The sequence below is a fragment of the Stegastes partitus genome, unplaced genomic scaffold (genome assembly GCF_000690725.1).
Source record: "Stegastes partitus isolate 25-593 unplaced genomic scaffold, Stegastes_partitus-1.0.2 Scaffold890, whole genome shotgun sequence".
NCBI classification, from domain to species: Eukaryota; Metazoa; Chordata; class Actinopteri; family Pomacentridae; genus Stegastes; species Stegastes partitus.
Window position 1 is genome coordinate 129,239 of NW_007578621.1, and position 13,505 is coordinate 142,743.

The following is a 13,505-nucleotide window of genomic DNA, read 5'->3' on the forward strand; positions in this document are numbered from 1 at the left end:
ACACACACACACACACACACACACACACACACACACACACACACACACACCCCTCCCCCTCTATGTCAATATTGGATCAGAGCAACGCACCGTGCGACAGGTGTCTGTGCGCGCCCAGAGGATTCACTTCAAGGGGAGGAGAAAGAAAGAAAGAGAGAGAGAGGGGGGAGACAGAGAGAGAGAGAGAGAGAGCGAGAGAGAGAGAGAGAGCATTTAGAGGTATAAAAGGTGTGTACCTGTCACAAAACGCACACATTCAGTGCGCGTAAAAGGTGAGGACCAGGGTTGCGCACGCTCTCATCGCTGTGCGTCTTCTCCGGGGTAGGCCCGTCAGGCGTCTCACTCCTTTCTGTTTTTTAGTTCCATCCTTCTTACAAGAGCTCACTTCTGCTTGCTGTTCTAACTTTTCCAAAACTCTTCCTTCCCTCTCAAAGGTCGACAGCAGAGAATCCAGCTGTTTCCGCTCATCGCACCTGCCGGGACCGTCGCTGCACTCTGATGCCGTTCTGTGGCTTTTTTTCCTCCGGTTTGTCCGTATTTGCTTCACGTTGAGCCTCACGTACAATACCTGAAGATGAAGTTTTGTTCGTTCGGCTCGCGTTACGCAGGTACGGGTTGGCAACTGGAAAAAAGACACAAAAGTGTGACTTTAGTTGAGGAGGAAGAAGAAGAAGAAGATCACCTTCGTTAAACAGCTGCTGAGCCTTAACTGAGAAACAATGACAGATGTCTTCTGAGGGGATGTGTTCTCACTAGATCCTGCTGTTAATTCAATGTCTTCTAATCAGTAGCACCAAATGAGTAAGGCCAGGTGCTGCTGCAGGTTAGTCAAAGGCTTCTTTAAAGTCTTTAGAACTGAAAATACACAGAGGATGAACCAGTTCTCCATCTGAGATGACATGCTGATAATACCAGTGCTCGCCAACTGAAGCACCAGGTGTGTTGAATAGGTGCATTGACTTATTTGCATACAGCTGGAGGCAGGCAGTGGTCTGAAGAAAGCAATGGCAACCTCAGAGCAACTTTCTGCCTGAATACTGGAGTCACAATCATGTACCGAGGGTCAGACATTTACAGAGTTTTATCTTTTTTTAATTGATTAGATGCCTGTGTTGAGTAAAGTAAGAAAAGGGGGTTACAGCAGGTCGGTGCAGCTGTCTGAGTGACTGACAGCAATGAAAATAATACTTTGCTGCTCCAATACAACATGTGTCCTATATTCTTGTTTTTACAAAAGAAGTAAAAGACTTTGAATCCCAGTCACACATCACATCCTCATACAAACTGCCGTCAAACAGACACACCCGCCTTGTTCAAACCAATGAGACAACAGCTCTGTGCCAATAGGGCCAAACCTGTAACTGACACTGGGAAAGACTCCAAGCGATGGTCACTCTCTGTTTATTTTCTCTCAGCGGCTGTGCCTGTCTTTGCGTGTCTGCTTGAATTACCCCTGCCTGACATTTACAGCGGCGGGGACGATGATCTCTGTATCTCCGTTTTAGTGCCTCTTTGATAATCATTTCCCCCCGTTGGCACATTCATGAGGACAGCGTGTATTTTCCACTGGGGGCCTGTTCATCACTGGCCGTCTCCTACGTCATGAAGCGAGGCCGCAGGCGAGCAGCAGAGAGCAGGGAGATAGGCTTAATGGGAGGTTGTGTTAATCATTAGCTAAACATTAAGCACACACATACACACAACAGGCATCTGATGCGAGCCATCTGTCATCTGGATGCTATTAGCAGCATTCAGCCGTCGCACTGTTACCATTCAAATACGTAAGTCAAACGTCCACTGGTGCTTTATCCAAGTGTTTCCCTGGTTTGACAACAGAGTGATGATCCCAACGCAGACACACTGCTCTGCTGTACCAGCAAGAGCTACAGCCTGAATGCATGTAAGTCTGACTCTTACCATGTAGTAGGAACAAGGCAGGGTCATTCTGAGTGGTAAAGAAAAGTGCAGAAACACAAAAGCATCACATGTGCAGTTGTTTAAATGTCTGCTTCATCCGTTCAAATGGACAAACACATTTCTTCCAAAGGTTCAAACTTAAGCCATTGAAATGTTTCATTACATGAAACACACACACATGAGTGACATGAAAGTTAAACTCAATCATCAGGGCTTAAAAATGATCAATTAGTCATGTTGAAATGAAACAACAACTAAACATACTATTAAAAGTCATGTGAGCGACTCCTCTCCAGCATTTGGTTTCCTCTGAGGAAACACTGAATGTCCTGCTTTTTCTGTACTTCTGGTCCTTTGTGCAAACCTTCACATTGTTTCTGTATCCCCGGCAGTAAACCACCATCACTCTTCATTATTTTACAAAACGCCTCCCGTATGTATCATCGCCTACGAGCGCCGTCATGACAAAGCCCGTCCTGCATGTCATTCTTTACCTGAGAGCCTATTTGCCTCTGCTTGAATCTCTAGTCAATATTTGTTTAAAGGCAGAGGAAGGGAAAGCTCACGCTCCTCCGTATCCTGGTTACTTTGCCCCGATTTAGAGCGACTGTCCCGACTGGTCCTGCCGTTGCTACACCCTCCAGAGCTGCATTAGCTCGCAGATCATTTGTTCAGGGTTGAGCCTGGAGGCTTTGCCACCTGCCTGGAACCGTGGCACCAATAAACCTACCAGAGCAGCATCACTTCTGGCCTGATCGGTTTTTCTCTGTACACCATAGGAGGTAATACAACAATATTAAATGAAGCAATAATATCACCAACACTTTTCCTTGACATGAAGCAACTGAGAGAACTTCAAGGAAACCAAATAATTTGTCAGAACAGCACGAGATGATGACGTGATGATTCAGTCCTTTTTTTTTGGACAAATTTAGCCTTTTGCTAAAGAAGCTAAGCATTGTAACACACTGTTGTTCTAAATAACTGATAATAAAAATAAGACTGATTATTGAAACGACACCCTTTGGCGTCAGTTTGACCAAGTTTTCAGTTGCATTACCTGGAAAAGCCAAAGTCCGTCACCACCGCAAACACGGAAACAACATCTATGAAAATGCACATCGTGGCCTGATCAGGTAAACGTGAACAGAGGCAGCAACACATAGACGGCTTTAACATACTTTATACTGCAGAGTTTGACAAACATCTGGTTGTGTAGAATAATAATTTAAAATATTGTCTCCTTAGCACATCTTCTGCACCACAGCACCAGAACTATGTCTGTGCTACCCGTCCATTCCTCATCAGAGTGTTTCTACAAATCCACAGAGACGATGTTGTGTCATTAAAATGAATCTTTAGCTAACACAGAAACAGATACCTCCATCTTCACAAACCTTCAGAAAACCCACTTTTCCATCGTCTACCTGAGACAATATCAATTAAGTTATCTCTGTTGTTGTCATTTCTGCCGAGTCAGATCTACTCAGCTTCAGGTTGACTGATTTTATCTCAAGCAAACAACAACAAAATAAGTTTCTGAAAATCTACAGACATGCAGTTGTGTGTTTTTGTAAATGAGCTCTTCATATATTTGTGGCCTTTATGAACAGAATCGACTAACCCTGACTTGAGGAACACTAACACCCTCCTGATCAGGTCCTGCTGCCTCGGCCGTGACCCTGTGAACTCGGCTGTGCAGGGCCACGCTGTAACAGCATCATTAAGACGCCGTTTGTATCTGTACAGCAGCAGCATGATTACATTTGTGCTGTTTGGTTCTGTCTGTAAACGGGGAGAGCTTCCCGGGGCTGTGTCTGTGTGTGTGCTGCCTGTAGGCTGTGTGCTGTTTCCTCTGACAGTTACTGATAATGGAGACTCATGCAAATGCCCAGAGCCTGTTCCCGCTGCCGTTTGGCTGCTCCTCACCTTCGCTCTCTGACTTTCTGATGGTACAGCGAGTGCTGCTGGATTAAAGTGAAAAGTCAACATTTGAGATCTTGGAGATGGTAGCGCGATGAGCTGAGGGGGTTTTCTCTGCAGCTCAGTGGAAAAGCATCACGTCGAGCTCCCTCAGGCCGACGTGTCTCTGCTGTTTATGATCCGCCTGCTTCTTCAGCTGACTGCCAACTGCAGTGTGTGTGTGTGTGTGTGTGTGTGTGTCTGTCATCACAGTTTAATACAAATTGTCTTTCTATCTGCCCGTTTGCTTAAACAATGACGACTCACGGACACTACATCACATCATATTAGATTCGACACAGTAATTCTCCACATTTTCTTGTTTTTTGTGTCCCTGCACATGAATCCAGCCGCCTGGGTGTCTGGTTGGAGGACAGCGGGGACAAATGGAGGTGGTACGAGCAGATGTCCTGCTCACATCATCCTCACCTGGATTAGTCTCCACGGCAACGTTCCACCTGAAGGAGGGCATTTATTCAGGCCAATCTGCATGTCAGCGTGCGTGTGTGTGCTTCCGCGTGCAGATGGACAAACAGTCGTGTGTGTGTGTGTGTGTGTGTGTGTGTGTACAGGTGCATTCACTAACTATTCAAATAGTTGAGACTCACTCTGACCCAGAAAACAAGCAGTGCTGCTACATTTCCTTCGCTGCCACCAATCTATGAGCAGAAACAAACCAAGGCAGCAGTCTGGATGTCACGCTGCACCTCCACACACTACATGGTGATGTTAAGATGCATCAGCAGTGCAGACAAGTTGTTGGTAGACAAACAATAAAAGCCTGTTCATGGTGAATTCCTGGGAGGTGAAGCAGCAGTCAGCCACCACAGCGCAGCCAGAAGGGACGGGCCGGTTTGGGGTTGGTGGAGTGACACCTCACAGAACAGCATTAAACATGTGGGCTGTGATATAACGGGCGGCTGTTTCCATCTTTATTCTTTATTTACACAGTTTGAAGCAGCTTGTTACCTCCGTTATTTCCCTCGATTTCCTCCAAGGTGCAATGTGGGGAAACAAAACTAAAGTGCAACTGATTCGTCCTTTTCCTGCCCAGCTACTATCTGCTCAGGAGGTTCTTTGTCTGATCCAAGCACTCACATGAATGTGGAGCCTAACCCTAACCCTGTGATGATGTCTGCATGATGTGGTGCTCTGAGGTCAAGACAAGCTTCCCTGGAGGTCATGAAGCAACCACAGACATCGTAGAGTGTCTCAGTGAGGCTGTAGGGCCGCTGACCGCTGCCAGAACAGCTTCAGTGGGCATTAAAAGTGACTTTCCAAGTCTCTGGAAGTCTACTGAAGGGATGGCACGCTGCAAGGATTCAGCTCTCTCTTTCAATTCATCACCTGCAGCCTTTTATTTATACCTGATTCACAAAATTAAATGACCAGATAAAATGTGTGCTGCATTGTAAAATACTACCAGAAGGAAGAAGACAACTATTACAAGGAGTAACGATGAGGTAGGAGTCAGCAGCACCTGGTTCTGACATAATCAAATGCTCTGTGACCTTTACATGCCACACAATCATCTGATAACAGCTCCCAGTGTATCTGCCTCCCCTGATACTTTACATTTGACTGTCAAAATCCATGAAGAGAGAAGAACCTGCACCGAACAACATCCAGTCTGAGAGGTGGGAAAAGGAAAAGACGAATTCATCTGAAAGTCCATCAGACGTTTCCTCTGATTCCTGACTGGTTGTCACCTCGGCCTTTGCGTACAACGTGACTCAGAGCATCAGGTGAGTCAGGTAAGGCAGTCTGTCCTTGAGTTAACGCATGAAGACACACAGACGTATTCTGGCAACTGTGTGGGTTAACTTTCACCAGACGCTGAGCTTTATGCGGAAAGTCAGCGCTGAGCTACATGGATTCACTTGGACTCCAGTGGTGGCCACATGTCGTGAACTTCACGATGAAGAACTTGTGTCCAGTGGAGCAGAGACGCCGTATGACCAGTTAGAAGAAACGAATGGAATTTGTTGTACAGCCAGATAAGGATTCAAAGCAGAACTGTCCTGTACTAGGTCTGCACTGGAATAAGCTGCCCCTCACACATGCAAAGTGTCCCAGCTATATTTAACAGGGAAATGAGTCGTGTGTGTGTGTGTGTGTGTGTGCGTGTGTGTGGATGTGTGTGTGTGTGTGTGTGTGTGTGGATGTGTGTGTGTGTGTGTATGTCAGCAGTAGTTTAGGTAGTAACACACTCACATACACTAACATTTATGTTTTACATCACTGCTGCCGCCCCATAATGTGACTGTGTCAACAGGTTAATGTCCCCACAACATAAGTAACATCAGCGCGTGCACACACACACACACACACACACACACAACATCTGTGTCTGTTTAAGCCCTCCCTTTCACCTGCCCATCACCTGCTCCGGGGGCAAGCAGGTTGACACTCACTAATGCACACAAATGCAGAGAGGAGGACAATGAAGGGGTTAACAAAAAGACAATGAGGGAGCTGTTCATACAAGTAAACATGCCCCACAGGTGGAACACACACACACACACACACACACACACACACACACACACACACACACACTGCATACACCTGGTTAGACCTTTACTGTATAACGAGTGAGAAAAGAAAGATATTTACTGTATAAATCGGATGGTTGCTGCTCTTATATTCACTCCTGCTGCTATCCAGACCAGTGGACTGATGTCTGGATGTTACTATATTTATACTCGATGATAAAATGAAGCATTATTTTTAATGGGACCGGCCTGTTTTTCACTTCAGATCACATCACCGGAGTGACTAAACTCAGACACATTATTGCCACGACGCTACTGACTGAAATCTAGGAGGCGTTCAGGCTCCAGTCTGACAACCTGGAGGTAGTACACACTTCTGCCACTAGATGTCACCAATGATGAAGGAAAACACAGCAGTGAGCTCAACAGCTTCTGGTCCTGAAACAGCACTGACGGGTTTCATGCTCCTGTGTTGAAAAGAAATAAATGGAACAATCTAATAAAATCTGAATCTAACACTCGGTTAAAGAAAGTCTGATTTTTACCCTGTAGATGTGACCCAGAGCTGTCCACCAGTGTTCAGCAGCTCAGACACAGAATTTAGTCTGACTTCACCAAATACAATCATCTGTTTTGTTTAGTGAATGAAATAATAATTCTCATTTATATATATCTATTCGTGGCATTACATAAATCAGGGTGTCTGACAGATCTCGATAAGCAGCAATTCTGCTCCACAAACAGACAACTGAACAGTACCAGACGGTGAAGCACAATAAAGAATAAGATGAGAAGGATTGAGCTCAGAGTGTTAAATCAACGCTACAATTCAAAACACTACAATGCAGCCTGGCATTTCCTTTAATCTAAACTACAGTTCCATTATTATACCAACATGTTGTTTTTGTTTCCTGAAGCTTTACATGATGCAGCTATTAGAAATATTAGAAAAAAAAAACTCAACATGATTGGTACCGTTTTAATATATTAAAAAAATCACTGAACGTTTTTATGTTTAGTTAAGCTGAAAACATGTTTTTTTTATTTATTTATTGTTCAGTAAAACAAAAGCATTCAGATACTTTCCCCGCTGTGCCGTTTGTGCCACTCAGGAAAATTAAATCCTGTAATTATTCTCATTAAATGCCAATTATTTCCTTTGTCTCGTAACAAAATACATTTTTACGTGTTCATATTCACAGCGTCTGACCACAGCTCTGGTGTATCTGGAACTGTTTGCTGTACGCTACAGAACCCGTCTGTCTTTAGACGGTGTACTGTAAGGTACCAGTACCTGCATGAGTCCCACGGTTCTGCTAAACAAACTACATATTTGATGAACGAAGAAAAACACTGAAGCTTTTCACTGCAGCACTTGAGCCAGTTAACTCGTTCCAGATGCCGGAAAAAGAAGGAGCTAAGCAGGCCTTCCAGATGCAGTCGGTACATGTCCTCACTGTGTGGGACGGTACCTCTGGTTCAGGGTCCAGTTCACCTACAGCAGAGGCAGGAGAGAGGGAGAGAGGGGATCAGCTCCCAGAATGTGTCTATTATCCTGCTACACCAATCAAACTGTTGTGTCAGTGCGTTGCCATTGTATAGTCCTGGGTCAGGTTGCCACTGGCCACGGCTGCCATATTGATGACTAAGTCAGTTTGGGGCTCTGAGGACAATGGTGCTCTGGAGCCTCCACAATGCGCCAGGCTAATGCTCCCCTTTCAGCGGCCTGCCCAGCTGCTGAGTGTGCAAGGCTGCTGGGCAAATGGAGTGGCTCGGGTCCAGGGGGGCCCGGCCCTATAAAAACGCAGGCGAGGGTCTCTTCCCCGACATTGATTATACTGGATCTGTCCCACCTCAGTACCGTCTGTAAGTATACCAGCACACTGCCTCAGACTTAGCTGCAAGGAGCTGCAATCAGGAGGGAGCAGCTCCGTGTACTGGGGTGGAGCCCGGCAGCACCAGGACGCTCCCCACACTGTGTGTTTGGTAGATAGACCTGCTGTGGATGCACTTTGAGTAACACTTGATTTGCTAACAGTCAAAGAGCCACTTTCTGCTCCTGCTTTAGGGGCTGGCTGGTTCCACTGCATCCATGTTAGGGAGAAAGCTTGCAGGGTGGTACCGGCGTGCTTGTGTTTGGCCTGTAAACATCACACAAGCATGTTTCTGAAACTGGACTAAAGATCCTCAGCAAGTCCTCACAGAAATGAACAATGCAGTCAGTGTTTGTGCTGCTAAGCGTTCCCTGACAGCTCTGTGGTCGCTACATCACAGCCACACAGTGCAATTTACTGAGCTGGACGCATGTCTGTGCTTCTAGATTGAATCTGCTAGATGAGAACAGAGACAAATCTCTGCTGTGGGGGAGCAGAAACATGATGGATGAGTGGGATTTTTCATTTCTTGCGACACCTTTAGAGACTGACCTTAACATATATTTCAGATTCTTCTCACCTGGCGGCTAATGTACAAGAACTGTAGTTTCAGGATGATTCAGAGAAGCACCAGGTGTCTGCTACCTGAGTGAACTGCTTATTCGCTGCTCTCCTCACCATGTCTTGACGTTACACCTACTCAGGACGTGTTGTTGTGATTCTGAACCCCTCTTCAGAGAGTAACCCCTACGGGAGAAGCAGCAGCCATGAACACTCAACAGATGGAGCAGATGGGCCAGTTCAAGATCACAGTCTGGGAGGAGGAGAACTTCCAGGGAAAGCGCTGTGAGTTCATGCTGGAGTGCCAGAACATCATGGAGAGGGGCTTCAACAAGATCCGCTCCATCAAGGTTGAGAACGGACCGTAAGTGGACACTGTGGTGTGCTCGTGCCCTGCATGCTTCTTCTTTTCCTTTCCTGGTCTCCTCATGATTAAGCGGTGTGTAGATAGTGGATGGATGGATGGATGGATGGATGGATGGATGGATGGTCTCCACATCTACCTGAAAAATCCAAATATGGCCACTTTGACCTCTTGACCTCTTTAATCTTCTGGATTTCTGGAAGGGTTTCGTGTCCATTTCTGTTTTCTTCTTATTAAAGTTCTGGCATCTTAATGATCGGGTCAGATTTTGGTCAAAGGTTTGTTAAGTTGTTAAAAAAAATAGAATTTGATGTTTATACCAACAATCAATGAAGGATAGACTTTTTAAAGTACGTGGTACAAAACGAAGAGCTTCTTCTTTCTTTTTTAACCCCAGAGTAATATCAAGTGGATTCATATTATTTATTTCTCTTGCTGTTTTAATTTTATCTGCCTGAAAAAGTCTGATTAAAGCCGACAGGACTCACACACTGACTCCAATCAACGACTAGAAAAGACAGAATCACAAAAACACCCTACAAATTACAACCTGCAGTGTTATTACCCTGCTGGTTGGCATGTAGTGTGTGTGTGTGTGTGTGTGTGTGTGTGTGTGTGCATGCATCCATGTGTGACCCTGCTGTGATATGAGCTGGCAGCGTGCAGCTGTCGGCTGTGAGCCAGAATGTCTGACTGACTGACTGGCGATCAGATAAAGCTCTGGGCGGTGCAGCAGCAGCAGCAGCAGCGGTGGAGGCAGGAGCTGCGCTGTTTAATGTTTGCTTTGTGCTCCCGCTGACAAAAGAGGCTGCATGTTGTTTCACTCGAGGCCATTCTGTGGGCGTTGGGCCCCGTTGTTCCACCAGACACGACAGCTACTGTGTTGTTGCATTAAAGTCTTTTGTATTTAGTGATTCGATATCAGCCGATGTGTACGACGGGAGGTTCTCTATTTTTGGTTTTAATGTCTTTGGTGCTTTACCGACTCTCTGCACACCTAACCTCAGTATTTCCATCCCTCTCTCTCTGCAGCTGGGTGGGTTATGAGTACCCAGAGTTCCAGGGACAGCAGTTCATCCTGGAGAAGGGCGACTATCCTCGCTACGAGGCCTGGAGCGGAAACAGCAGCTACAGAACCGAGCACATGCTCTCCTTCAGACCTATCAAGTGCGCTGTAAGTTTCTGTTTTCTCTTTTTACTAGTCAGCCTCTGATACCTGCCATAAATGATTCCTTTCCTGCCCCGCCCCTCTTTAACCCAACACTCCTCATCTCTGTGGGTCCTGTAGATGCGCTGAATTATTATCTTACACCTCTTAGAACACTTCTGTTCCTCCATTAGCTTCAGTTAATTTCACATCTCTTTAATGACACAGTAGTTCTGTACAATGACACTTGAACTGAAACAGTTTCTGCTGGTTGCCTTCCTCCTCTAAGTACTTACAGTCCATGTAGTGATATGTGTCACCACACTGACAGCACCTCCAGCAGCACCATCACACTGCATGTGTCTGTTTCTCTGCAGAACCACAGTGACAGCAAGGTGACCCTGTACGAGTGTGAGGACTTCCAGGGCCGTAAGTTTGAGATGTGCGATGACTACCCCTCCCTACAGGCCATGGGCTGGTGCAGCAAGGAGGTGCCCTCCATCAAAGTCAACTCGGGAGCGTAAGTTATGCCCCCGCCTCTCCGCTCACTCGTCTTCCTGTCTCCGGCATTTTCATCATCTGTAGGCTTTAGTCTCATGTCCATAGTGGTTTTCCTTATAGTCATAGTTTTAGCTCCTGAGTTTTATTTCTTATTTTTAGTTATGTTAGCAATGTCAAACTTTCTCCTATAAACTTCAGCTTGTTGTAAGTTAGCACACCAACATCCTCTCTCTTAAACCACCGTAAACCGTCCTGTAGCTCCACTGAATTTGCTAAAACCATTAACATTAGCATTACATCCCTGATCCCTGTCTGCTATGATATACTGCATCTGACCTTGACTCAACCCTCCCCTCCTCCTCCTCCTCCTCCTCCCTGCAGCTGGGTGGCCTACCAGTTCCCTGGTTACCGTGGCTACCAGTACATCCTGGAGAGAGACAGACACCAAGGCGAGTACAGAAACTACAACGAGTACAGCACCCAGGCCCACACCAACCAGGTGCAGTCCATTCGTAGGATCCAGCACTAAGCCTCCACTCTGCCTGCCCGACCCGACCCGAGAACAAAACAAACTCTCCCCTAATCGCTTCCTCAACGCGAACAGTCCGCTGTCACAGAACAGTAGATGGACGAACTCTCTCTATCACTCTGTGGCTCTGCATGTATGGATATCTAAGTACCTACTTCTACTACCATGCTAAAGCATGTTCTTGAAATAGGAAATAAAGGCTTTTCTTCAAAACTAGAGACTGTTTGTCGGAATTCTTTTTATTTTTCCAATGAGGTTTATCAATCCGGTTAAATAAATAAAAATCAAAAGCTTAAAGGAACTGGCTGTAACGATTGGCTGCGTTGAGTTATCAGTCAGCTCCAGAACCAGAGGCCCGCTTAGCTCTACGGCCGAGGCAGTTTCCACAGATAGACTTTGCTTTGTATTTATTTAATAGACACATTTAGCCTTTTAGCGAGCATACATGGAAAGATCTGATTCTGTTAGGCTTTAGGATGTGTAATGTTGTTCTTGTCAGATTGTATTCTTATTTCCAATAAACAAGAGCACGACATCATATTTGTTTCTATGATTTGTTCTCTAACAGTTCCAGGTGCGATTTGCCAAAGAGGCCAATAAAACGAAGCAGCAGTAACCCTGGATAGGCAGCCGCTGTGGTGCATGTTCAATGACTGACAGTCGTGTACACAAGAGAGATCTGAGATCACATCTTTCACATGAAGCCTCTCTGTTTGCCTTCCTGTGATAAAAGTTCTGCACCAAAGCTAGACACAGAACCGTTTAGTGTAAACACCAGAACATGCTGGCAAAGAAGTGAGCTTTTGGCGTCAGCGGCTGCCCAACAGAGGCCAGCAGAGGTCCTCTGAGGGACACAGCATCCACCTTGTAACTGATAAACGGCAGGTTTTCACCCCCTGACCCTGAACCTCTGTGGAGGTATGTGGCTTTGCTGTGGGGTGCCACGGTGGAGCGAGTACTGGCACCTCACAGCAGGAAGGTTTTGGGTTTGAACCTGCTGGTTGGCTGCTGGGCCTGCAGGAGACATGGCATCACAGCTTCATGTGTGATAAACTAAACAGGCCTCTACAGCATGTGTGACTGATGGATGGACGGTTTTACTGCTACATTAATAAAACCACTAATATTAATCCCCTAGATGTATGAAAGAGACACAGACCAGCCGGTTAAGGCTTCAAAAGCTGAGGCCCAACATCAGAAGGAGGCCCTCTGTCACCTGAAAGGTGCAGCATCAGAATCCATGAAGGACTACATCAGTCCTGACTTTCGCTCTGAGTTAGAAACAAACACGCATTCTGACAGTTTGCGTCCCTGGAACAGGCGTGCACGTACGAGCACGTCACACCAAAGTGCAGCAGCTCAGCATCAGTGTGTTTATTCTAATGTGACACGGCCGTGTTTGTTCTGCAGTCACACGCCGGGATCCTGGAGCGTGTTTACCGCCACACACACTCCTCGCGCTGGTCCAGGACGTCGGATTCCGTGTTACACACCCACAAAGCTGCACCGGCTCACGGGCCCACACCCAACAGACCAGGATCTTTTAATAAATGTGTAACCATGCACACACACCTTTCTCAAATATACATTCCTGTGCAGGCTGATTAAAGCTGCTGCTGCTTCCAGAGGAGTCACTAGTTCACCTCCAGCTGCAGCCACGCAGGTCAGAGCATCACGGTAAGTCCAGACAGGAGCACCAGGAGCTCTTAGCCAGCTTTACAGGACTGACTGCTATAGATAGTGTTAAGGTAGAAAAATGGCATTACAAGATGAAAATACGTCATTTAGCCTTTTTTGAAATGTATTCATAAAGGAACAAAGCGACTGCAGGGGTTGGTGGAGCGATCAGATGTTCTAACTAGCTACACAAACCACATGATTAACTGTCTTAAGCTATTATTTGCATTCATGTGGACTCTCAGCTACCATCCAAAGCTAGTTCAGCTGTTATTATCCTGTAAGTCTTCACTACAGGATACATCATTGAGTTGAAGTGATATTTTCTGAAACATCTTTTATTATTTCTACTTTTTCCTGTGTGGACTTCTGGCCTGTCGCTGATCAGACAGATTTCCAGCCTGTTTTTCTACGACTTCACCAACGGACACAGTCCAGCTTTCGAGGCTTGTTTTAAGTTGCCTGCGACTTGTACTTG

The 13,505-nt window shown here is 46.0% G+C and overlaps 1 protein-coding gene across 1 annotated transcript; it reads left to right on the forward strand.

Moving 5' to 3' along the window:
- The first annotated feature begins 9,015 nt into the window (after positions 1–9,015).
- Positions 9,016–11,530, forward strand: cryba2b (crystallin, beta A2b). Its single transcript, XM_008293519.1, has 4 exons — positions 9,016–9,173; positions 10,206–10,347; positions 10,698–10,840; positions 11,203–11,530. Exons 1-4 carry the CDS (start codon positions 9,016–9,018, stop codon positions 11,348–11,350), a joined length of 591 nt encoding a protein of 196 aa, XP_008291741.1. The 3' UTR covers positions 11,351–11,530.
- Positions 11,531–13,505: the final 1,975 nt, after the last annotated feature.